Source organism: Perissodus microlepis, chromosome 11 (genome assembly GCF_051167445.1).
Source record: "Perissodus microlepis isolate ML-2025 ecotype Zambia chromosome 11, ASM5116744v1, whole genome shotgun sequence".
Taxonomy (NCBI): domain Eukaryota; kingdom Metazoa; phylum Chordata; class Actinopteri; order Cichliformes; family Cichlidae; genus Perissodus; species Perissodus microlepis.
In genome coordinates this window covers 35,328,203-35,355,736 of record NC_140471.1, presented here as the reverse complement: position 1 = coordinate 35,355,736, position 27,534 = coordinate 35,328,203, and the positions used below count along the sequence as shown (strand labels likewise).

The following is a 27,534-nucleotide window of genomic DNA, read 5'->3' as shown; positions in this document are numbered from 1 at the left end:
GTCTTCAGTGGAAAAATGTGTTGTAGAAATTCCTCTTTAATGTTTCTCATTAAATGCGAACATTTCATACATACTGTGTTAGCGTTGCTTCTTCCTTCTACCAGCTTTATTAATAATTTACCAAATTTTCTGCAGAATTTTGCTAGTTTTTTCCTAATAAATGTGTCATTTTTTCTATTAACTTTGCCAGTCTTTCTCATAAATGTAAGACGTGTAAATGTTTTTTAATATCAGAATTTTGCTCCTCATGTCAGCCCCTTAACTTTTGTTTTTACTAAAAGCTGCTGAATAAGTGATTTTTGATTGGCTGGCAGTTATCAGTTATGATACACACTCACCCCCAAAGAAGTAGAGTCAGCACGTCTTCTTGAGTAATCATTTATTAATGAATTTAAGGCCACTCTGGACTGTGCAGAATTCATAAGGGGCGCAGAAATAACTCAATTACATCATCCTGGGTAACTTCACTCTGCGGCTACGGATTTCTATTTTCACATCAGAACGGAGTCAAACCAAAGCAAACGTTTAAGCAGCTTAAAGAATCAAACATATTCACAGGTAGAGGCGGCTTGATACGCTGAAGTAAATGCTCAAAATACAAGTTTCCAGTTCACAACACAGCATGCTTCATATGTTTGAAGTGAGCACTGATATGTATTAACTTCAGCACTAAGTTGTTCTTGGCCATGCATGCTAACTCCCAGTACAGATATATAGATGATATTATATGAGTGTGTAAGGCCAAAGGTTGAATATGATTTCATAGTAAAGTCATAGTCTTCAAACGACACAGGACACGACAAAACGAAGGTCTTTACAGAGCAAAAAAACAAAAAACATCAAAAATGATCCCCGTCCACAAACTGTATATAAAAGATGGCTGTAGCATCGTGCCTTAAACCTGCAATCTTTTCTAACGACCAGCAGGTGGCCCCAAAAACAGGACTGCACTAACATGTAGAGCCAGTCGAGGGGACTGACTGCTTCCTGTTCATCGCATCGTACAGAAGTCTGCTGCAGATAATAGACTGTATATAAATGATGGACGGAGCCACTGTGACATCACATCAATCCTTTCCATCAAAATTTTTTTACTTTAATAAATGTACATGCTGGTTCTGCGACTCCTCAGAGGCCCGCTCATTCTGGACCGTCACATGAAACAGGAAGTCCACAGATCTCTGCCATCTTTTACATACAGTCTCTGTCTGATACCTGAAAACTACTGTGTGGTCTGTAGTGTTTCTGCACCGACAGTGTTACACAAATATTTGGACTATACTTTTATTATTTCACAGCTTTTCACACCGTCAGCATCCTCTTTGGTTTTACAGCCAGCCTCACTGGTGACGACCCCCCCCACACACACACACACACACACACACACACACACACACACACACACACACACACACACACACACACACAGATCTGTCAGTGGAAGAAACTGAGGCATATGTAGGATACAATGAGGACTAACAAAATAAAAGCATAATTTAACAAGAAAATAAATACTTTCTTGTTAAATACTACATTTGAGCCATTTCCGTGTTGGTGCACAGTTTGTTAAAAAAAAAATAATATTCAACACCTGCATGCATTATTCATACTTACATTAGTGTTTTTTCAATTCTGTCTGTTTGGCAAGTTAACCAGTTATAATCAAGACTGAGCTAATGTCTGTCCACCTCATGTCGTCTACATAATCTGTATTACATAAAAATTGAATGTTTACATTTTCAAACCACATTTTATTTATTTAGTTTCAATTACAAAAATAAATGCATGTCCCCCCCCCACACACACACACAAACTTTGCCCTCCATACTTGCCTCATAAACACTATTTGGGTGGGTGGCTGCTGATCTCTCTGTGGTTAATAGGTAAAGCAGGTGCCAGTTTCCTCAAATAATTTGTACCAAAATGACTCGCTGTCATTTCCTGCAAGGCCATCATTCAGTGTTCTTGTTTCACTAATTAAAATAGTTTAAAGGCACCTTAAAGTTACAAAATGTAACTACAACTTTGACCACTGGGGGCAGTGTTTCAACACCAAGTGTTTGTTCAACTTCTTGCATTTCTATTTAGCTCCATCAACAAGTTCTTATTTAAGGTGACTCGTAATGTAACTGGCATTACACTAAAGTGTGTCGTCATCTCTTGAAACCTCTTCCAAAGGATTTTAACAATTATTAAAAACACCAGGATTTACATAAAGTACCCCAAATATTGCCCAATGTCACTGGCCTTAAATATTGATTACAGTTTTCTTCTAATGTTTGATTAGCTTAATAAATGTGACCATTGAATTTCATCGTTCCATTTAATTTCCCAGATTTGTGCAGATTGAGGATAATTAGTGTCACATCTAAATTCACTGCATATAAAGCATCAGAGAAAAGAAAAAAAGACTCCATTTTGATGCAAAGCTTAACCCCACTGAACTCAGACAGAAGAGATGAATTCAATCAGAAGACGTCAGACATACTGAAGTTTAAGGAGATGGTGTAAAAGGCTGAAAAAAAGAGGAGCCGCAACTTCATCTACACCATGAAATCACTGCCGCTGTACTTCCACAAACTCATCTATAATCTTAAAAGATACGTTTGTCTTTGTAAAATAAAGGTGTTCACAGACAGGTGTGCAGAAGCGAGAACTTTGCCTTGACTGTAACAGAAGCACAGAAAACCCTTTCGGTGCTTTGAGACGAGAGTCTGACACAGTGCGACTGCTGCTCCTTCAAATCCACCATCCTCGGTAGAGTAAGGTACGAGTGAAAAGACGAGACAAAAAAATAGATTCTAAGGCCTCACACGGTTAAACCAGCGACCACAGCGCTGCAGATATATAAACTCATAGAGTCCAACTGTTAGCCCCGCCCCCCTCTCTCGGCTGCGGCTCCCTCAGAAGAATAAATTAGAGCAGGACCGGAGGAAGCGGCACATCACTTAGAAGAGTTGATCCATCTTTAACAGATTTAAGCGTTTCATCATCCAGCACGCCCGACGATGTGAAGGCGGAGCGATACTCGGGTGACAAAACTTACAGAAGAAAAATCTAGAGGAAAAAAAAACCCAACACCTTCATACAGCATGTACTGATAGGATTATCCGTCTGAAGTGAGAGTAGCGAGGACTACTTCTCTTTGAGCTTTTCAGCGGCGTCTTTAGCTTCAGCCTTGGGAGCGGAGCCGGGAGTCCGGGGCGGCGGGTGCAGGCCGGCCTCCGTGCCGATGTTCACGGTGATGTTGGTGTACAGGGGCAGATATTCCCGCGAGATGACCTCATATTCCACCGTGTTCATCCCGTCCGTCCTCCAGGTCTGACGCGTCTTAGCGAGCATGTTGAACCTGACAGACACACGAAGCAGAGCATCTTCACTCTTCCAGGAGAAACAGCACAGCTGCTCGATTACAGCAAAATCATGACCTCATTATTTCATTGTTTACAAACAAACAAACACTTTTCCACTTCGAGAGTACAGTAGACAGGTGTCCATAAGCAAACATGTGAACGGACTGTAATCTGGCTTAAATAAAAACAGCCTGTGGCCTCATTTGTAATTTACTCAGGACCAGGTTTCCTCTAAAAGATGTCTGAAGGTTCATCGTAGTCTAAGGAGCCACGAAAGAAAAGCGTCTGGACTTCTTTAGGTTTCTTGAAGACATTTCACCTCTCTGTCCTAAAGGTCAAAGGTCACTCCGTTGAGGATGTTTGAAAGAGGAGTGAAAGAAGCCATTTATGTCCATGGCCATCTTGGAACAGAGGGCGGGGCTTGTGATCCAGTTTTGAGATCCACTCACATCCTGGGTCAGCTGATCTCAGTAAGTCACATGATAGGGTGGGGCTAGGTTTCACAATGAGCTCGCCCGAAACCGCTGCTGACAATGACCTTTTTTCACACCGTTGCTCATGTGATGAGGCACATGACCAATAGTTGGTCAACGACCTTCTTAAGGGTTAAACACCTGAGACTCTCCACCGTTTACTCTGAGAACTGAAGAAGCGTCTCGGATGGGAGTTTAAACATCTTCAAGAAACTTAAAGTCGTCCAGATTCTTTTACTTCCGAGCTCCTTAGACGATCTAGAAGATACAGTTTCCAGTTTCCACTGCCCTAAAGCTCCAACACTGAACAACACCGACTAATTTTAGTTTGCCGATCTGCATCGGTATCAGCATTTATACATGTCAACAAATGAAAATGCAAAGGGAGACAGGAGAAACACATGTTAGAAGTGATGATGTGGCACCGCTCTGGAAATCCCTGTAGGATACACGACTGTTTGGAACAACGGGAAAAATGACCAGCTGACCTGAGAAGAGTCAGGAAAGTGTGGAAATCTTTGTATGACGCGTGTGTCGGAATGAAGAAGGAAATATTTTGGAATGTGGGGTTTTAATATCTTCAAAATCTGCATCATTCAGGCTCCGGACAAAATTTACATAATGAAGCTCGTTAACATCAGATGCGTCGGCGGGTCCGCGCTCCGTGTTTACGTCTTTTTTTGCGATAGATTTTGAAGCTGCAGGTTTCATCTTTCTTCAGTCAAAATTGACTGAACCAGCAGCCAAAGAAGAGCAAACTACGCTTCACGTACACGTCGTCATGAATTCCCTCTGACTTGCTGTTTTGCCTCCACGGCGATAAAATCAAACTTCATGCACAGCTCTCTCTCTCTCTCTCGCTGTTTACTTCAAGAACTGTTTCCCATTCGCTTGCTTGTTGCCCACCAGCCTACAGTTGTTTACAGCGCTGTCGGCCGCTGCGGTTTTTTTCTTAAATGGCTTTTTCATTTCTGCTGTTCAATACTGAAGAAATTTAAACTGTTTAAATTTATGCAAAATTGCAAAACGCTCAGCTGTGTCTCTAATCAAACCTCTGTAACTTTGCTCTGCTTCACGTCAGCAGCATCAGGTCATGTTCATGTGTTGATTCATGGTTTTCTTTTGTTTTTGATCTACTGCTGAATATTTTTAAGGTCATCTGCTATAAAAAAAATCTCCTTCATGTTTTTATGTTTTACCCTCAGTTCTTTGACACAAAGGCATCTGCTGTGCTGCTCACACCTTTGATAAAGTCTCACAAGTGTCCGCTTTCTTTTTATAGATATAAAAATATGGATATGTACTAATAAATGATAAGAATTATAATATTTCTGACTGAGGCAAAATTTCCCCCGATTCAAATCGAATCAATTCTAGGAATCTGTGACGATACGCAGCCCAACTTCCAGCTAGCTGTGACGTAGCATGTGTCCAACTCTGGTATCCAACTATGGCCAGCGAGACACGTCTGGTCGTTTCTGTGCTCAGACTTGAGATCTCGTTATCCCAGCGAGCACTCGGGCCGCAGTACCTCTTTGGGTTCACGTCGTTGCCTTTGTCCAGCTTGTGTTTGATCATCTTGTACCGGCCCACCTTCAGTGAAGGACGAGTGATGTACATGCCAGCCAGAGAGACTCTGTGGAGACCAGAAACAAGCGTTAGACCGATCACCCCTCCTGATCACTGAGGACACGCACAGCATTTCCCACATGATTACGGGTTAAATTCAGGGGTGGGGTCACTTCGACTGACATCTAGCCTCGGTCTCCAGTAATGTTTCACTCGGCTGTGTCAGGATCTCTGGACCATGTTTGTGCTCTTGGTGACTGTTGGAGAAGTCACCTGATCAATAACAGGTTTCTACTGTTGCCCCGGACAGTTTATGGATGCAAGAGCGCATAAAATGCAATATGACAGAGGCTGCCTCGCTCTTTCATGTAGAGCCTATGAGGAACCCTGAAACTGAACCGCACGATCCTCACCTGACTCCGATGTCGTCGTCCTCGCCGCCCCAGCCCCAGTAATTGTTGGGGAAACCGTTCATTTTAAGGTAGTGCAGGGGCGTCAGAGCGGACACGCCTCCAAAATACATCTTGTATGGAAGCCTGGAGAGGGTTGGGATTAGAAAACAAGACAAATTAAAAGCGAAATAAAGAGCATCAGGGTTTTATTATTAGTTTCTATGCTGTTCAGACAGGTTAGGATATATGCCAAGTGTGTGGAAACTGAACTCTGGCATTTAAATCAGCGGTCCCCAACCCCCGGGCCTCGGACCGGTACCGGTCCGTGAGTCGTTTGGTACCGGGCCGCGAGAGTTGAGGCTCAGGTGTGAAATGTATAGTTTTCAGGGTTTTTATCAGTTTTCAGGGTTATTTTGTTATCGTTTTTATCGTTAACTCGGTTTTCCTGGGTCTTTTCACGTGTGTTATGAATAAATCTTCTTTTTTTCGGTACCGGTACTAGTTTTATTTTGTTGTATTTATCCGCGACACCTTAAAGGCCGGTCTGTGAAAATATTGTCGGGCATAAACCGGTCCGTGGCACAAAAAAGGTTGGAGACCGCTGCTTTAAATAATAAAACACACACATGCAGCTTCTGCAGAGTCGCCGGGTTCATGCAGCAAACACACGGAAGCTAAAGTTTCGCTGAGGCAAGTTTATTTCTGTAACTCATTTAAAACTACAGCAGTGCACACAAACACTTTCAAGTCAAGGAAAATGTTTTCAAATTCAAAGTATAGATAAAATTCAAGTAAAGATAAAAGCAAATCAACAGTAAACACGTGGGGTGGACGAGCTCGAGTAAAACCATTGTGGAGGTCAGAGAAACTGCCCTTCTTCACCTCAGGCCCCCTCCACCTCCAGTAAGAACTTTAAACATCCCAACACATCTGTCCAGCACAGAAACATCTGGTTATTTCTACCCTGCACTGTTCCCTTCAGATAGAATATTATTATTTTATTATACACTCATTAAGTTATTTTTGTTTCCTTATTTTTGCTTTATTCTGCTGATTGGACCGTTTTACCACAGAGCCACTTTATCCGATTATATTCAACCTCAGTGTTTATTTCCTTACACTTCAATACATTTCACTTGGATACATTATAGACGATGCTTTTTTAGTTACAGAGCTCTTTAGCACATTAATTATTACATATAGAAAAACTACATTAACAGTAAGGTTTATTGTACTTTTACATTTTTGCCTAACTTTACTATTCTGCTGCTTTATTTATGTATTATTTTGAATTATGTTTTTTTTAACTGCAACCTTTTATACAACTGACATCATGACACATTTTTGTCACATTATATTTTAATTCATTTTATCGAGTTACTCTAATCAACTCATTCTGTTTTTTCAGGACATTTTATCTGAATTTATTTCATTTTAATATCTAAATGTGTTGACTGAGCCAGTGTTACACTCTGGAGTAAAGCAGCACCTTTTCCATGAGCACCTACGTTTGGTTTCCCATTAGGTCACAGTACCGGGTAGAGGTACCTTCTTTTAGTATCTGCTCTCTCGGGGTCCCCAAGAGATCTGAGCAGGTACTAAAATGTGATGTCATCAGAATGGTTGCCACTGATTGGCTGGTCAGCAGTACTACTCGATGAGTCATCATGAAACCGCCATTTTTGAAACCTGGCAACGAGGGGAACGGCTACAAAAACAACGCCGTGTTCTCCGAGTCTGATGAAAAGCCACAGACAGAGCAGCAGGCATATCGTCACCTCGACATCCACTTTTTTGTAGCGTTCGTGCCGCATATTAGTCACGTCGCAGGACGCTCGGACGTGTCGCTATGAGGACAACCATGCATGTTAGGTAGAACCGGATTGTAGTGGAAAACCAGTCGTGGCGATCCGAGCAGGTGCTAATGGAAAAGGGGCTAAACTGAAGGACAAATGAGGGCTGTCTGAGAAGGCTTGTGGACTTTTTCTATTGGTTGGTTTATTTGAACTAAAATGAAATATTGCCCACTCACAGGACTGCTTTCATACAGCACTTCATTCTACATCTTGCACTGAAACCACGACATGTATCGGTCGTTCTCAGACATACTTGTAGCCGAACTTGTCCATGGCGATGGCCGCGTGCTTGGGGTTCGAGTCACAGACGTACGTATTCCGGTCGTCTTCTGGAATGAGGTCCACATCATGGAAGAAGAGACAGTCCCAGTCCTCCTCCTTCATGGCCTCCCGGAAACCGGCGTTCATCAGCTTGGCTCTGTTAAAGGTGTAGTTTCCAGCCTGCAGAAGAAAAACAAAAATGTTTCTTCACGTGACCGTGAAACAAGTTTAAACTGAATATTTGTGTAAATGAAAAATGCACAAAGTCAGACATTCTCACTCAAAGAAGGAAGCACAACAGACTTTAGCAGGTCAAATATTCAGCCACAGAAAATTCTGTTTGTGCTAAACAGGGATTAGTGAGGTAAACTTTAAAAGCATTTCAGGGAGTTTGTGTGAAAAAAGTCATCTTTGGATGGAACGAGCAACCAATCAGAAGACTGTTGCATAAAAGGAGGAGGAGCTTGTTTCAGACAGGATGAACCGACGCGCTGCTGGAGAATCAAAGAACAAAGGAGACATAAGTCCCACCCACTGGGGGTTACGATCTAGCGGGACCAAACGCACATTTTTTGTATTTTATTTATTTACTTTTCCACAGGTAGTCCCACTGAGACCCAGTGTCTCATTTCCAGGAGAGACCTGATGGCGCAACGAATGCAACGATGTCCTGTGACCGCGGGCCATGACTCAGCTGTGTAACATGTACTCTGATAAATAAGAGGCCAGTGAACCAGAACTAGAAAGTTTTGCTACCAGCACATTAAATACACATTTAACAGCACTATCAGAATGTGACTGAATCCAGCTGAGCAAAACTAATAAAAATATCATTTATAAAAGCATTTAATTGAAAATCATCATGGACAGAGTGTGATGGTACGATCCAGCTCAAGAGGTGCAGGAGATAAAGAGCTGAGGGTGAAACATCAGTGAGCTCTAAGCAGATTAAACCTCTGAGCATCATCCAACATGCACATCCAGTGACCACACACCAGAGGGCGCTCTTTATCAAGCATCAACTAGTGCATCACGTTAGATAGACAATAAAAACCCTCAATACTCCAAATATTATAAATCTAAACATTAACACAAAGACAGTAAAATTAATTTCTAACCGCCTTCTGAATTTTAGTGTAAAATAGAAATAATAGAAACCTGGTGGATGACGTAAATGCCATATTTGAGCTGCTGCCGCTGCAGGAACGGATGCAGGTAGTAGAGCAGGAACTTGAGGTGGTGCTCTCGGTGTCTGTGGGGAATGATGATGGCCGTGCGATGCCTCGCCACACAGTCCGGCGGCCTGTATTGTCCTCCGCGCACCACCAGCGGATTCTTCCTCTCAACCTCGGCCAGACTAAGGCGTGACGGGAAGCTGACGTGGATCGGCCCTCCTGTGGAGAGAAGTTATTTATTACGTCCAAGAATGAATATAGTTACCGGAGAGAAAGCAAATGATGTGGTCAGGGTACGAGAGCCATCCTTTGATTGTGACATCAAGCTTTGAAATGACATTAAGTCAGACGTCAGCTTTAAAAGCACAAAGTCAGCCGTGTTTGTAATGTAGAGATCACTCTGACAATCCTGCACGCTCTGCTCGTCCAGCTGCCCGCCTGAGGTCAGGGGGAAATTGGGACAGAAAAAAAATATCTATAAAAGGAAAGAAAATTTGTCACTATATTAAAAGTATATATACACTGTATTAATCAAGGTTAAGCTGACGTTTGTTTGTTTTTTTAAAGCCACGTCGCTCCAACGCCTGCTGACTTATCAGATCACCTGAACAGGTGGTGGGTTACAGATGCAGGTGTGTGCCGCCTACCCAGGTCAGCTCATCATGGAAGCTTCAGATTTCTGTTTTCAAACAGACTAAATACAAATGAAACCGGCTCTCATATCCCCGCCCGAGCCTTTCAGCTGTTCCAGTGGAGGAACCCGAGCCGCTCAAACCTCCAGCAGGTTTCGTTTGTGTTTGTGTTACAGTGACGAACATCTTTGTTTTTTCTTCAAGAGTCTTTTTCTTCCCTCATATCAATTCATGGTCTTCAAGTCGTTTCAAATTACTGAATAAACATGCGGCAGGATTCTGGGTTTAGACAGTGTAGCTGGAACAGCGCTAACAGAAGAGTTAGCGCTGAGCACACAATGCACCACCTTGAGCTCAGGGCTCATAGTCAAAGCTTCCTGGTACAAAGAGCAGTTTCAAGGAATTCCCTTTTAACGTCAAATCCTGGCAAACACTGAGCATAAAAGACCTCTTCAGGTGGAAAACTGTCACAAGCTTTATGGTGCCTTCACGCGGTGTGACAGAGCTCGGTGGTTTGATGGCAGCCGTATGGTTGGTAGCTCTTACGTTTATTGTGCACACGTCATTTCCACAGAGCCAAAGACGTGGCCTACACGACTGTCAGCGTTTTTATCTCCACTGCACTGAAATGTCCCCACAAAAACATCTGTTTTACAGAAAGGACAAAATCACTGAAATATGACACGCAAGAGGAAATGTGAGGCGCGCTCACTTGATGACATCGACTCACATGAGGAGTTGACTGAAACTTTCCCCACAGCAGGTGAAAAAGGGTGGAGAAGGTCATGACCCCTCTGCAGCGTCATGTTTTTATAGATGATTGATGGAAATAAACTTACTGCACCATAAAAGCAGCGACTGTGTCACACCCTTTACACACAGGCGCTCCTTCCCCAGCCTGTTAGTGATCAAACGCAGATCACTTCCTGTATATCAGACAGATATACGGGAAACATGCAGGAACATTTAAATATTTTTAAAGAGGTCAGAGTGACATGTGAGAAACGTATTTGGCTTTTATCCATAAGGACAATTAACAAAAACTGAAACTAAAGTGAACTGGAGGTAATAAAACTGACTTTTGTTACCATCCACACACACGCTCAGGAAACCTGACTGCAGATCAGCTGTAGGGTCAGAGTTTGTGTACAGGCTTCATCTGAGAGGTAACTTGAACCAGGTCAATCTCATCTCATCTCCACAGGTATCTTGATTCTGTTAAACTGAACTGATTCTACTTCCGTGTCTGAGAACATCTGAGAAAGGAACCACACAAAGAGCACGCTGAGAAAAACGTAAACTATTTTTATAGAAAACCTGAAACCAGGTGCATGATTTCAGGTTCAAAGCTAAAAGGCACTCAGAAACCAGATGTTACATCCCGGATAATAAATCTGATTTCAAAGGGACAGCATTTAAATGTAATATTTGGTTAGGCTCTGAGCCCGTGTGTGGGTTAGGACAAACATATTTTTTTTAAGTTTAATGTGAACTGAAATATTTTTCATACTTACACCCTCTATCACTCACTGGATTTATGTTCACTTTCCTTCTGCAGTTTTTTTCTTGAAGATACTGCAGAAGGAACCAGTAGAAACTTCTTGACAATGGTAATTAAGCGTGAAGGCGCCGAGCTGACACGTGTTCACAGAGGCTGCTCTGAAGAGGCAACATTGGTTTGGAATGTAGGAGAGGCGGTTTTTGGCACTTATTGTTGGGTTACGCCAAAAATCTGGTTGGTTGGCTCGTGTTAATGGCACACAGCTGAGAGTAAACAAGGTGTTATTCTTTATTTCCACTTCTTAAATGTATTTATTCATTTATTTAACATCTTCATTAACATCGTCTTTTAATGAGTCAGTTTTGTCTGAAACAAGCCGTTTTGGCTCCGCTCCATTTAATCCAACTTTCTTCTGATTGGCTGCCTCTTCAAAACAGAAGGTTTGTGCAGCAGGTAAGTTTGGCTTCTGTGCTTGATGACAACCATATCAGGAGCCGAGAGCAGCCAGAGCTGTAGAACTGAGTGATTAGAGCTTTCAGCTCACAGGTTTTACTTGCAAACTTGCATTGATTCAAATGATGTTTAATATGACTGTCAGCCACAGGAACAAACATACTGCTTTTATATAACGGGGGAAAAGAAAAGCACAAAAGTGCAGCATACATTTCCATTTTCTCTTCAGTTAAAATTAAGTCAATACCACCTGTTTTGTTCATCCTCTCTGAGACTGAACCCAGAGCTAAACGAGGGGGAAAAAAGGTCACGTGTGACTCAAATATGCAAAAAAGGAAAAACCCTGCAGTGAGGCTCGTGTGTGACTGGTCTAGTTTGCCTGTTTATTACAAGAATATTTACACTATATTTAAATAAAGGTGAGACAAAATCAGAAGTTATTAACTTGTGCATATGAGAAAACTACAGTAGTGAGGGTGAAACATTTTATCATAAAAGCGCAGTTTATAATCCTCTAAAAGCTGCAGTTCAGTCCTCGCTCACACTCAGCTGACTGCTGGCGAGGGCACCTGCACCAAAACATGGCATCTAATCTACAGCTGAACAAGTTCAATTACAGCCACATTTCCATCCATCCTTCTTCCACTTGTCCGGGGCCGGGTCGTGGGCGCAGCAGCATAAGCAGAGAAGCCCAGACCTCCCTCTCCCCGGCTCGGCTCGGTGTCTGGAGGAACACCGAGGCAGGGAAAGCCTGGAACAGCTTGCCCAGCGGGCATCCTCGTCAGATGCCTGAACCACCTCAACTGGCTCAACTTCACAAGCCAAAAAACTTCCATGACCTATAATGTTTCATCAATCAGAGCTGAATTTTAGGGACTTAGCCTTAGCCTGCATTACCTTCAGAGGCTACGCTGAGCCCTACAAGGACGCAAAGTCCCAAATACTTTATATTATTTAAACAAGAGATTTAAGCTTCAACTTTTAAGGGTTACCTGAAGTATGAATCGCCGTCTTAAACCTTTACGATGGATCCACTTAACTAGTGAACATCTATTTAAGGCTAAATGGAGGAAAGCCCAATCCACCTTTGGATCGACACTGAGCACTCACCTATTAAAGGGGACGTTTTGGGACAGTAGGGCATGTCGTCTCGATGGCCGTGAGCTTTGGGCAGGTGGGAGAGGTTGGCGTATACGTCCCCTCCACTGATCGTGGGTGTGGTGTGGTTGCGGCCTGATACAGCGCCCCCGTCTGGCTTGCGGAAGATGCGTATGAAGTAAGTGACCCTCTTCTGGTATCCCTCTCGGGACAGCAGCGCCATCACCACCAGCTGGATGCCCAGGAACATGATAAGGTAGCGCCATTTGGACTGAATACTGAACATGGTGACGGCTCAGATGGGTCCAGTGGAGACAGGTGGAACTTGCTGCTCGGGCGTAGCAGGTGATGATTGTCAGGTTTAGTGGAGGGTGGCGTCAAGCCTTTTACTTCCTATATAATCCAGAATATGGCAGCGCACGGCAAATGTCGAGTGATAATCTGTGAAATATTTAACTTCAGTATGTCCGAAGACACGGCGATGTCACACATAAAGGCACTTTTGGTAGGCTGTAATCACAAAGACCCCCAAACAGAACAAAACTAGAAAAATATTCCACACTGAGACACAAAAAAAAGAAAAGAAAAAAAAATCTGGTCCACTTTGTCCTCACTGCATTCCCCGCTGCTGCTCAGCAGGTGGTAGGTATCTCCACAGTTGACTGTTGGTCCACTTTGTGTTTGGTTTGGGGAGATAATGCCAGCCCCACATTATGGAGTCTCACACCGACTGAGCACCATCCGCTGCCCTGTGAAGTTCACTCGCCTCCGGCCAAACAATCTGCAGCGTCTCCTTCTCTCACTCGCTCTCCAGCTCCCTTCCTGCCTTTGTGAGCTTTATGCTGCCTTCTGTTGTCCCTCCTGCTCTCTCCTGAGGGAGGCCTCCACAACAACAACAGCCGCCATGACAAAGGGGAGCATATGCGGCCGTATAGGCGCTATACTTTACAGAGGATTACACGGCTTCCAGCCGCTCACCGCCCGACTGGCTGGAGAGACGGTGGGAGTGGACCGTGACTTGCGTGGGAGGAGTGGTCAGAAGGGTCCTGCATGAGTGAGTGGGTGGGTGGGTGGGTGAGTGTTTGTTAGGGGGAGGCTTCAGTACAGAGTGAGGCTGAGAGAAAAGAAATAGGGGGAGGAGGACGAGGAGGAAGAGGTCGAGCTTTGACTCCCAATGCTATTATTCCATGATGATGCGATCCACCTTAAGCCGCTCACTGGTCACCCTGGATCGACAGGAACTGGATGGGTCACTCCAGCATGGCTCTGGAAGACAGGAGAGGAAACAGGGCGGGTGTTAAAACTGACTGACATCCTTTGGCTAAAACTGTTGAAGTCAGCGATTTCAGCACACAAACAATGAGCTATTGTGTACAGCACAGGCAAACAAATGGATTGTGTTTGTTTACAGAGACCAAACAGCACAGTTGGAAAACCTGCACTAATCACTCAGTGGGAGATCCCCAGAGAGAGGCCTGCTGCCCACGGTGGGCGGCAGACGGGAAGCCACGCATCACAGCGTCGAGGAAGTTTCCAAAATCTGCAGCCGGAGCAGTGCATCCTTCTGCTCCTGATGAAAGGACCCGATGATGTCGTCCTTCCTGACCTGAGCTCTGCCGCAGCGATGCCGAGCACATCCTCAGTTACAAATCAATTAGCGCTCGTTAAAGCAGCCGTACTCGGAGCACTAATCCTAATCCCAATCCTATTGAACGCTACGTGGCTGGTGGAAACACGGACAGAGAACCTGCGCCTACATCAAACACCGCGACCCAAAATCAAACGGATATTTTATCCTGAACATGAACTTGGAGTTCACCCTATTTTAACTGTAAAGTAATCAGTTTCTGGACATTTTTTAATGTGTATTTTTGTTTATTGTCATTTTGTGGAAATGCCACCATGTCTATTCTTCTGCTTTTTACATTTTTTTATAGAAAAACATTCAGAGGAGGACATATGGTCTGTATTTAAAGAGAAAGATTAACAAGACCTCAAAAATATCTGAAAACTATAGAAATGGTAAAGATTACAGACCCGTGGCAGCAGTGCTAGATACAGAAATTATTCCAAGGCAGATCATCGGTACATGAAACTTCATGGTATAACATCACCAAGAAGACTGTATGATGAGATCTTCAGCACTTAGAGCATCAAGTACCCACAGGAAAATGTCACATTATGAACATTTGTTCCTGCTCAGACTCTACAACAGGGGTGGGCAACTCCAGGCCTCGAGGGCCGGTGTCCTGCAGGTTTTAGACATCACCCTTCATCAACACACCTGAATCACATGATTAGTTCATTACCAGGCCTCTGCAGAACTTCAAGACATGTTGAGGAGGTCATTTAGCCATGTAAATCAGCTGTGTTGGATCAAGGACACATCTAAAACCTGCAGGACACCGGCACTCGAGTTCCCCAGCCCTGCTCTGCAACAGGAGATAAGAGCCGCTTGCTGAATCACAGAATGTGAGGAGGATGCAAAAAAAGAGCTGTAAAGGTAGGCAAAAAAAAAAGACACTGACTGATGTGATCAAAGATATGCTGAGAGAAAAATGAGCCCTTTTTGTTATGTTCCTTTATACTATCAAAGCCGTGTTAGCCTTGATCATTTCGACAACAAAGCGAATGCATTCTGAGCATTTAACACCGAGTGCCTCAGGAACTCCACGCAAACTTTAAAACGACAGACAGGAAATGAAGAAATACAAAAGCAACATTGCAAAATAAACTTTGATCAACTTGCAGAAATGTACTGATGATATCTGACTCCTCGTTCTTTAACAGCTGACTGGGGGGATTTTCATGTGAAGGATATTAAAAGAGTTTCCCATTTCCCCTCTGAGAGAGCATGCGGATCAAACAGAAGAGGAAATCCTCTGCAAAAGACTTTCATCAGAGCTGGGAGCAGATGGGAGGATTGACCCCTGACATGTCGCCCGGCACCTATAACCTCTTGATATGGTTTATGACATGATATGTCATAAAGACTGTGGCTAATCCCACAGAACGGAAATTCATCTCAACCACTCTGAGCAGATAAATAAATAACGTAATCTGTTTTGAAGTAATCGCTGACGCTTTCTAAAAGGTTCACATTCACTGGATTATGAGTCTGAAGCCCTCCAATGACATCGGAGGTCTGCTCTTCAACCATGTGACTGGACAGAGGGAATAAAGGTCTGCACATCTCTAAATTTACTCAAGTGCACTGAGTGCATTCAACCCTGGAGCCTTAAAGGGCCAAAGAAGCTCTGAATAAACTTTTACTGCTAGTACCTGCCGTCTAATGAGTCATGTTAATCTTCTTTTATTGTAGTCGACAGGAGACTGCTAGGGCGGCGCCTTCAATGATCATATGATTTCTGAACCAGCTCGACTTGTAATTGCAGCACAGCTATGATCAGTGTTGCCCACAGATTCCATTTGTGCGTGCCCACATACCACTACACCAGCTGACCTGCTTTTATTATAGATGAAGCACATCATGTACCTGGGAAAACAAACACACACCTTTTTCTTTAAAGGGTGTTTGACAGACATCCTGAAACTGCAGGGCGAGGACGTCGGGTGTTGGCCAGTCGTAGCACAGCAGGGTGGAACATTATTAGTCTGCCAAGCATCACTGAAACTCCATTTATGGAAATCGGGCCTTGAAAAATAATCCAAAATACTCGATTTTCTATCATTTTCCACAAATGATACAATCTATAGGTGGACGGGAGAGAGACCTCAACATATTATCCAACACTAACCAACAATGCACACAAATTTCTGTTTTTAACCAAAGGAGATAAGATGGCTATTAATGTTAATATTATGTGCCAACTTGATCTACTAGACAACTGGAGAAGATCCCTGGAGAATGAATTCATGCGCTCCGTGACGCTCCCATCTATTCTCACGTTCTTTATAAAGAGCAGAAATAATAAAGATACTTGAGCGCTCGAGGCTCGTGCTGTACCTGAGCTGGTTCACACAAAGGGAGAACCTGGCAGCGAGCGCCTCTTTTAAATAAAGCTCAGGCGCCAACTTACACGCATACAAAAGAGGCCCGGAGCTGCATGGATCTTTCTGTGCTGGCTGAGGATGAGGAGTGAACTAAATACAGAGAGGAAGAGCAGCAGTCTGGTGACGTTCTGTGCTTTTGACTTCATCGTCTCTCCTGCACGGATGGTCTTCCTCTCTGCATTTAGAGCCACATCAAAGAGACCCTTTTCTGCTCTTGTTCCCAGCATTACTGTGTTCTTATTTTTCACCCAAGTATACAATCTCTACATTTTCCTTTATTAGCACATGTCAAACACACGTGGTACCCACTCGCTGTTTAGTTCAACTCGAGCCGAGCCGGCTGAAGAGTCGCCGATCAACAAGAAACTAGAGATGGCACCATACCACTTTTTTATGTTCGATACCGATATCATAAATTTGGATATCTGCCGATACCGATATGAATCCGATGTAGTGTGTTTTTAATCAATAAAACTGTTTTTTTAATATCTTCCTGCATTTTGTATAAGTTCATACTCAAGTTTTAACAAAACAAACAAACAAAAAACAAACAAACACTAAAGCTATTGTGTTAAACCTGTATGCAAAAAATACACTGCATTAAAATATTTCATAGTTCAGCAAAACTGATCAATCTAATAAACGTAAATCCTCCATCCTCCCTATTCTGGCATTTTAAAGAGCACTTAGCAGGAATATTAAACAACCAAACTAACAGGGTTGCAAACTCCCAGCAAAAAAAAGTGAACCAGCCCCCAATTTTAATTTAATGTGTTTAAAAAAAATGCACAGAAATCAATTCTTTTTCTACAATAATTAAATAGATTCAACATCTTTCTTCAACAGAATTGCAGACTGCACAGATGGTACCTTCCCAAAGGAAAAAGTACTATAGCTTACTAGGGTATATTAGACTTAACAGTTCCTATATACAGTAATGGACTTCTATACATTTTACATCAGATGAAAACTTTGGGTGTAAGATTCAGATAATTATTTATTAAAAGCGAGACATTTTAAATGAGAATAAGAAAGAAAAGTATGTCTTTGTGCCCCCTTTTCCCTGTTACTGCCCTATCGGCCCCCCTGGCTAAACTTTGCTAGACCCGCCCCTGCACAGTTACGTCAGCTGCGTAGAAAAAGATCCTGGTGTAGAAAGTAATATTAAATAAATTCTAACAACAGCTTATCAAGCTTAAACGTGCTGCTGTTGTTCAGCCGCTGGTTTCCTCTTTCTGGTGAGAAGTGGACCAAAAACAAACAAGAGAGACGATCAGCTGATCATTGATCAGTAGCAACAGGACAGAGAGAATGAGAGGCAGTCTTAAGCTTAACGTGGGAATGCTTTACAAACATTCAGAGATGAACTTACACACTTGTTTTACTTCTCTCTGCCATAACTTTGTCGGAGATGAAATAGAATAGAATTCAACTTTATTGTCATTGCACATGCACAGGTACAGGGCAACGAAATGCAGTTTGCATCCATCCAGAAGTGCTTTAGTGATATAGATATATTACAATATATATTAGCAATAATATAGATATGTAAGTATATTACAGAAATGGGTCTATTATGGTATGTTATAATGTACACGGTATGAAGTATGTTATGAATATTCTACAACTATAAGTATGTACAGGCTGTAGTGAGTACAAGCTATGAACAGGCTATGAACAGGATATAAATATGAAATAAAAAACTATACAGAAATCTGAGATATACAGCTATACAGAAATGTGAACTATGCAAGTTATAAACAGTTGTAGGATTAAAAATTATCGTATGTACAGAATGATTATTTACACAGAGCTATACAGTAGTGCAGTTAAGATAAGTGAGATATGTGGATAATTTCTACAGAGGCTATATAAAGTGCTGGTGGTTGTGAGTGGTGGTTCAGTCCATGTTATTATTGTGTTTGAGGGTACAGTTGTCCACCAAATGCCGGTTTGGTAGCGAGGCTCCAAATGCTCAACCAGACCGCCGACAGGTCTCGCACGCCACAGCCGCTCTATCACGTGACCACACTGCTCCGACATGCTAAGGTTATGAGCCGAGTTACGCCATGTTGCAAGTTTTGTCAGGTGCTTTCGTGATATTTAATGGTTTCCCTCCAATATCCAATCCAGTAATTTAGTTCAGTATCGGAGCGATACCGATACGTAATATCGAATCGGTCCATCCCAACAGGAAAGGTTGAATGGAACGATTCTTATATAGCTTTTCTACTCTTCCAGAGAACTCAAAGCACTTTATACAAGATGCCTCATTCACACCCATGTTTAAGTGCTTTCTATCTAGCAATCACATGCATTAGAGAGCGACCTGTGGTCAGCATGTTGCTCGAGGGTATTTACATTCAGATACTGGAGCAGCCAGTATCAACAGACAGCCTGCTCTTTTGAGCTACAGTCGACCTTTAACAAGCTGAAGCAGTTAAAAGGTCATTAACACTGTACTTGCTTTAGCTTGCAAGGGGTCCAAGTGTCAGCTGCCTGTTGGCCAACATGCTGCTCCTCCAAGGCAACAAGTCTGCTACCCATCTGCCACCGCAGGCATCTCACTGGATGTTCAAGCCACAGGCCAGCTCATGGTAGATTTATGCAGTTAAAGACAACAGGACTTCTTACAGGTTCCTGAAGATATTTCGCCTCTGATCAACAAAACTTCTTCAGTTCTAAAAAAAAAAAAAAATGATGGGAGCCCCAAACATGTGGGTTCTCCCTACAGAGAAGGTCCTGAGAGTCGCTGACCCTCCCTGAAATCACGGGACTGAAAGGATCACACGAGTCAATACTATCTCAGGGTCAAGGGTGTGAGACACTGCTCCCACACCACCATCATGTGAATTATTAAAGTCAGCAGGGGTTGAATAGCCTGGGACGGGATCCTGGTTTTTGGAAGTGAAGACACTTCTTTGATGAGAGACTGAACATCTACACACATCAAACAGCAACACAGTTTCCTTCACTTCAAGCTCTTCAGACTTGGTTGTATCCTGACATGTAGCTTCCTAGAAACATAACTAAGAGTCACACTGAAATTCTGCAGTGACTAATTGGTTTCTGTAGCACTGTTTCCCGTTTCTGTTCCTGGTCACTCCTCCTTTTGTTGCCTTGCTGAATCAGCTGCTTGTTAGTGTTTTGGCAGCAAACCTACTGAGCGACTCGGGCCCACCAGCATAATGATGTGATGTGATGATGATGTATACTTTACTGATCCCCGTGGGGAAATTCCTCTCTGCATTCAACCCACTCACTCTGTGAAGCAGTGGGCAGCCGTTGGGCGCGTGGGGAACAGTGTGTGTACAGACGGTACCTACCTCAGGGTAGCCAAACCCCTGATCTTGGGGCCACCACTCGACCTGCTGAGCTGTCCCTGCCCTAAGTAAAAATGTTGGTCACACGTGTGGGTTATGTCACCAGCTTCAACTGTATAAATACATTTTACCAGATAAAACCAAGTCCTTCACCCTTTTTCCCCTCACTAATTTGTATTATATCTGAAGTTCAACTAAGTCCTCTGTAAAAACGATCCTTCAGTATGAGGTTAAATTAACCTTGGATGAAGACTCATCAGTTTCATGAGCATTTCAGCTTCCGTGCTGAGGAAGAGTCTATTCTGTACAACATCATCATTTGTTTTAAGAAGACGTAGATTTTAGTCCCTCTTGTTGTGCTGGTCTGCCATTGTTAATATATTCTGCTTTTCCCTGTAAGATGATAAGCTCGGGGTGGGGAATTTCCTGAGTGAATCAAGGCCGGCTAATAGCTGCATGATGATTTCCTAATAATCCATTAAAGCACTGTTGTAATTTATAAGACTCATGTTACATTTGTTATGTCACTATGAGTTCATGTAGGCATGTCTGTATGTCCACTCATTCGCTCTCAAATTGTCAGCAATGCTCGTCCAGTCTGAGGCACCACTGAGTTAAAAACTGACCCAAACCCAAAGTCTTCATTAAACTTTAACCTCCAGCCATCTTTATTTATTTAAACTATTTACAAAAGCAAGCTGCCCAGCTGCTAGGGTATAAAGATGAAAACTAAACTGCAGCAACTGTCAGGCTAATAGGAACACATTAGCACAGGGAAGATGGAGGATGAGGGTTAAGTTGTTCTCAGTGAAATTTCAGGGTGAAGCTCCCAGATGGGCCGAGGCAAACAATCATGGCAGAAAGAAACAGACTACACGTCTGAGATGATCCAACCACAACACGAGGTTAGTCATTAATATGTTCCCGTGTGGTTTGGATTACTCACTATAAAAAGTTATTTTTTAACACAAGACTCAAACTACAAGAGATCGTTACCAAGTGTTGAAACAAAAACAGCCTCAAAGACAGCCCAGGCCCAGCAACAGGCACGTATTAGACATGTCCTAACTCTATTACTCATTCCTGCTACAGACCAAATTCAAACGGTGTCGGAAAGAAGGGATGATGAGCTTTACTGGGATATTCGGTGTATCACGGTAGCACAAAGTATCCACGGGGTAGCGTAACATAACCACAGACCTGCCTCTATTTCACCATGTGCACTTCACGTTACTGCAACTCCTCAGCCAGAACTACAAAATCAGTCCAGGCAGCCTGTATGATACAGGCTGATAAATGGCTGACGTGGTTAAAAGGAGCAGACAGATGTTATCGACTACTTTTACCGTCAGCTGAAATCTGACTGTTTATGTTTATTTAATTACAGTACGTCAAATTATTAACATTCCTCTCTCTACAACATCGCTCCAGGTGGAAACGCAGCTTTGCATCTATTAATTTCATATGCAAATACATCTTCTCTGACTTTAGTTCTATAATCAAGTAAAGAAAGTTCACCAACAGCTCCATGTGGTGCAGGCGTGTTTGCACACATGAATGAATGAAGAGGAGCCAAGAGGGTTCTGAACAAAAGTGCTGAAATGAAGAGCAGATGAGAAAATAAAAAGGGACGAGGGGGGAAGAGAGCGGAGATATATTTAGATCACGTAGGTTACGGTCAGCAGTGTCGTTCAATTCCTAAAGGCACAGCACAGAAGTGAAGAACAGCAGGCACAGAGGGAGGTAAAGAGAACAGCCATGGTGATGGTAACCACAGGAGGCCGAACACCACAAACACACCTTCCTGTCTTAACTGAGCAAAAAATGATCACAAATTTTCAATGGAAATTAGATGTGGTTTAGTTTACATGTCGTGGTTATGTGAGCAGGAAATTCTGGCTGCGTCAAACCCCGCCCCCAAGTCATTAAATCTGCTTCACTGCCCAAAACTGATTGCAACTGCCTTTGATGCAAAAGTTTTTCTTACTAATTCTTTACTTCAGTTATTCCCAAACGTCTCAGAGGCAGCGTGTGTGCACAATCGATTACATTTAACAAAGTGACCCAGAAAAGCTGCAGAAAACGGATGGATGCATAAAGCTATGCACATTTACAGCTTTATACTCTGAATATTTTCAGAGTTACAGGCGTTGTAAATCCACACAGATGGGTCAAACCTTCTTAATATTTGTATGTTTGAGGTCTCGTTTCTTCTTAAAAACCAGAGACGACTTCTTATCTGGAGCACAATCACGAGCTTCCAAAGTGCAGCCTGTGAGCAGAGCTGAGGTACAAAGTCTGAAATGAAAGTGGGGAAGTATTTCCCCCAGAGATACCTCTTTGGCCACGGTGCTTTTCCACTTTGAGCTACACCTGAAACTCCCCCACTGAAAGAAATACGCACAAAAATGGAAACGCCACAGTGAACATACGTTTCCCTTCACTCGGGAATTAAGAACTAAAATTAATTTTCATTTTCTCGTTCAAAGTGAGGTTTTAGGAATTCGAGCCTCAAATGTAGACCACAGAATTCAATTCTTCATAGCCGGCCGTGTGAGACCACTGACTGGGCTCCTATACTGGAACAACATTTAGAGAAACAGCTGGAGCGATTTCACTCATCGTTCGATTCTGTTTAGGCAAGATAAACCGCTTCGTTCAGGTTAGATTCTCACGTTAGTGCCAGCAAAGACCAGCACTGAGTCAGGCAAGCAAACTGACATCAAGTTTGTTTGAGAAAGCGCCTCGCGGTGTTGCTCAACACCCAAACAGCTCCGTCCTGACCAAAAACAGGCTGAGCGACAGGAGTATTTAACAGTGTTAGTGACAATACCATGGAGAGGTGCAGTCAGATGTGGTTACACAACAGCTGTATTTTTCCCGATGCTGTCACCAAAACAACAGAAAAAGAGACGCATCATTCCTAAAAGCTCTGCACACTTAAACTCTGCATATTCAGGCAGGCCTTTCCTCTCAAGTACCAACCAAGCAGGCCCAGGCGATGAAATAATGTGTAAACATGCCCTGAGAAAAGCGGCGTCTGCATAGCAGCGCGTGCCAGGGACCCTGTCATGGCAACGCCTCCTGAGCCCCGACCATTCATCACAGTGCAGCTGGTACACGTCGCCATGGCTGTTCCTCAGTCCGACTCCACCGAGACATGAGAAGGAGAACAGAGTGGAAAAAAGCCCATCATTCTCCAGCTTTTTCCACCTCCTCTCCTCTCTTTCTGCCTCTGGTGGCTCAAGCTGTTTCCATAGTGAGGCCTTCCTCACCAAACCATTAGGGAAAGTTACTCATCTAATGACAATCAAAGCAACCTGCACCAGTTTGTAGATGGGAGCCATGGAGATAAGAAAATCTCCTCAGGGATAGATAACCCACAACAAAAAGGCCTCCCAGAAGCAACAACATAACAACACAGCAGCTTTTTCAACATTCAGGATTCAAGGTAATAAAAATTTATGTTTTGATGTTAAAAGTTAACACCTAAAAAAATAAGAGTTTAAATCAAGCAATACTGAAATGATTCAATGATGCAATTCGTCTGCAGCTAAATCTTTATCGTGATAAATATGGAAACAAAAACGTGTCCAAGGCTTTTTTTACACTAACAACAAAAGGCATGCTGTAACGATAACTAGCTCCATGTAACACTGAAGGCAGATGATGCTGAAGCAGCTCAGCTGTATTGAAACAACAACATCCTGAAAAGCTTGTCTGAGATGCTATCAACAACGCGGTCTGAGCATAACGCTTCATGCAGGCCAAAAAAAGGAAGCACCACAGAGGGTGCTATTTAAAAGAAAAAGGAAGAAACGGCGTGAAAAGAACAGAAACGTTCAGAAACAGAAAGGATAAGGCCGCATGAAGCGTGTTTTAAAGTCACACATAACAGCTCCAGCACCAACCACACTAATCTGACTTTATAACAGCAGCAACAAAAAAAGAGATTAAATGAGACCTGGTGCAGAACCAGCAGCCGTTAGTGATTTTAGCCCACGTTTACGGTTCGGTGACAGAACCTAATAGTACAGATTACTTATTTTGGTTCTGTAATTTCATTTTATTTAAAGGTCAGTGTTCAAAAACAGAAAAAACCAATCAACAGATCTTTGCTTACAGCACCCGACCACAGCAGCCTGAAAAACTATAGAAGTGAGAATCAAGATAGAGAAGTAGCTTCGACCAAACACTTTCCTGAAACACACAAACTCAAGTATTATATCTTCATGAAAACCTTTTTAAAAATACCTGCCCTCATGATCGGTATCACTTTTTATCCTGCTTACCTCACACTTCAGTTCAGTTTCTAAAGTTATAAATCTGGACTCTGAGCTCTTTAATACCTGTGACAGCATGTTTACTCTGACTGATAAGAGCAGGACGACTTCAGAGACAGACTGAAGCTCTGGTCCTCTCCCCGGTAGGACAAAGAAGAGCAGCCCCTCTGCTGCTCTCTCACCTCCAGTGTGGGCTGGATTCAGAGGGGGAAGGGGGCCGCCATGCTGGGCCTTTTGTCCCGCTGTGGAGAACACATACGAGGACATATGGGCAGGAAGACAGGCTGAGAAACCTGCCTTATAGCAGGGAGGTAGCGGGAAATGGCGAAATTAACGAGTTATGTCCGCAAGTTAAAGTGCTCAGGGAGTAGTTAGCTAATAACGAACCCAGTTTCCTGGTAAATGCAGCTGCCATCGTTAAACTTTTATCGGGGTCGGCTTTTTGCTTTTAGGATCAACACATCAGCTAAAACGGAAGAAAAAAAACAGACTTCGGGGGGCTTTATAGCAGACAAAGTTAGTTAGAGCTGGCATTAATCAGCATTAGCTTACGCAATGCTGCTAAGAGCTAATATACTGATTTAAACCCCGTGTTTGCCCTTATTCTTGGTAACACTCGGGCTCGCATCGACAGTTTTCCAGCAGGGGTCTGATTACTTTTAAGTGGAGCTAACAACAGTCCCGACTGCCTTTAAACTGGGCTCACTTTTTCCTGGTTTTTAATCATGTAAAAACATCCGAGAAAAGGGCTCCCACCCCAACTCCAAGCCGATCCTCGCCAGCTGTGAACGCCGAGCCGAGCCCCGCTAACCGCGGAGGGGAGGTTGTTAGTTAGTTACTTAGCTGGCTAGCTAACGGGCTAGCATCCCCACACGGAGCTGTTTTGGCTCCATCATAAAAACAAACAAACGTCTTTTTTCAGTCTTACCTGAATGTGGTTTTATCCCCCTGCAGGTGAAGCGACAGTTAACGGTCGGTTTCCCTCCAGCTGCCCGTTTCCTGCTCAGTATTTCCGATGTGCGCTGAAGTTGGAGCTGCTGTTTGGTTGCTGGCTCGGAGGCTGAATGAGCAGAGCCGCTGCAGCTCGGCACTTTTCTCCTCCCCTCCGCGGTCACAGCTCAGAGCTCAGCAACACCGACAACCTGCCACGGCCACAGCTGCTGCTGCTTTACCACAGGAGCTCCAAAAACAGCCCGCCTGCACCGCCACCAAGACCCACGGGGGACTGTTTTATTTTATTTTTTGTTTCTGTGGCTTTGACATAAAAACTAGCAATGAATATGGAAATCATCCTTGGTTATTTTTTTTACATGTTTCTTTATCACTGCTGTCTGCGATTTCTTTTAATTACATTCTCCAGCTGTAATCTTAAACCTGTACTTCTATCTGCTGCCCTTTTTTAAGGGTCACCGCAGGGGATCCTCTGCCCCCCTCCTGTGTCACACTAACCATCTGGATGTCCTCCTTCATCACATCCATGAATCTTCTCTGAGCTTTTCCTTTTTCCTCCTGTGTGGCAGCTTCTTCATCATTCTTTGCCCCTCATTTACATCATCCCTCCTCTGCACATGTGCAAACGTCTCAGTCTTGGCTCTCCACAAACTCTGTCTCCAAACTGCTCAACCTGAGCTGTCCCTCTGACATGTCCATTTATAATCCTGTTCATCCCGGTCTCTCCCAGTGAAATCCTAACATCTTCAGCTCAGCCTTCCACCTTTTTGTCTCAAAATCATGCGTCACAGCAGGTCTCACTATCATCTTGTAGTTTGCCCTTTCACTTCTCCTGCTATCCTTCTGTCACAAATGACCTCTGACACTCGTCTCCACCCTGGATGCGCTCTCTCTTGTGCACTGTCCATCACGTTGGATGGTTGAGCCCAGTTATAGGTAATTAGGTAAAATAGGTAAAATGTGCAATAACACTAAGTGCAATAATCTTTTCTGGCATCGTTGTATTTTTTACTCAGTTGTATATAACATTTGTATTCTATTTTTATCTTATTGTATATTTTATTCTACTGTATATAGTATTTTATTTTATTCTATTCTGTACAGTTGTGTACTGTATTTATTCTTATTGTATTCTAATTTTTGCTTCATAACTTTTGCACTGTCCACTTCCTGCTGTGACAAAACAAATTTCCCACGTGTGGGACTAATAAAGGTTATCTTATCTTATCTTATCTTATTAATATTATGAATGGTACCGAGAAAATGAAGTGTCAGCATAGACCTTCAGTTTTGGGAAACGTGGCACATTATACAGGGAGTGCAGAATTATTAGGCAAATGAGTATTTTGTCCACATCATCCTCTTCATGCATGTTGTCTTACTCCAAGCTGTATAGGCTCGAAAGCCTACTACCAATTAAGCATATTAGGTGATGTGCATGTCTGTAATGAGAAGGGGTGTGGTCTAATGACATCAACACCCTATATCAGGTGTGCATAATTATTAGGCAACGTCATTTCCTTTGGCAAAATGAGTCAAAAGAAGGACTTGACAGGCTCAGAAAAGTCAAAAATAGTGAGATATCTTGCAGAGGGATGCAGCAGTCTCAAAATTGCAAAGCTTCTGAAGCGTGATCATCGAACAATCAAGCGTTTCATTCAAAATAGTCAACAGGGTCGCAAGAAGCGTGTGGAAAAACCAAGGCGCAAAATAACTGCCCATGAACTGAGAAAAGTCAAGCGTGCAGCTGCCAAGATGCCACTTGCCACCAGTTTGGCCATATTTCAGAGCTGCAACATCACTGGAGTGCCCAAAAGCACAAGGTGTGCAATACTCAGAGACATGGCCAAGGTAAGAAAGGCTGAAAGACGACCACCACTGAACAAGACACACAAGCTGAAACGTCAAGACTGGGCCAAGAAATATCTCAAGACTGGTTTTTCTAAGGTTTTATGGACTGATGAAATGAGAGTGAGTCTTGATGGGCCAGATGGATGGGCCCGTGGCTGGATTGGTAAAGGGCAGAGAGCTCCAGTCCGACTCAGACGCCAGCAAGGTGGAGGTGGAGTACTGGTTTGGGCTGGTATCATCAAAGATGAGCTTGTGGGGCCTTTTCGGGTTGAGGATGGAGTCAAGCTCAACTCCCAGTCCTACTGCCAGTTTCTGGAAGACACCTTCTTCAAGCAGTGGTACAGGAAGA

At 43.2% G+C, this 27,534-nt stretch overlaps 1 protein-coding gene and 1 long non-coding RNA gene across 2 annotated transcripts; one reads left to right on the top strand and one right to left on the bottom strand.

The window, feature by feature from the left end:
• Nucleotides 1-364: 364 nt before the first annotated feature.
• LOC146378396 (beta-1,4-galactosyltransferase 3) lies at nucleotides 365-25,510 on the bottom strand. Its single transcript, XM_084944472.1, has 7 exons — nucleotides 25,312-25,510; nucleotides 12,776-14,029; nucleotides 9,063-9,298; nucleotides 7,897-8,084; nucleotides 5,809-5,931; nucleotides 5,358-5,462; nucleotides 365-3,349 (listed from the first exon to the last, which is right to left on the bottom strand). The coding sequence occupies exons 2-7, from the start codon at nucleotides 13,047-13,049 to the stop codon at nucleotides 3,136-3,138; spliced, it is 1,140 nt and encodes a 379-aa protein (XP_084800598.1). The 5' UTR covers nucleotides 13,050-14,029; nucleotides 25,312-25,510; the 3' UTR covers nucleotides 365-3,135.
• On the top strand, nucleotides 14,028-17,267 carry LOC146378397 (uncharacterized). The gene is made up of 2 exons (XR_014801692.1): nucleotides 14,028-15,266; nucleotides 15,554-17,267. It is a non-coding gene; the product is annotated as an uncharacterized LOC146378397 (long non-coding RNA).
• Nucleotides 25,511-27,534: the final 2,024 nt, after the last annotated feature.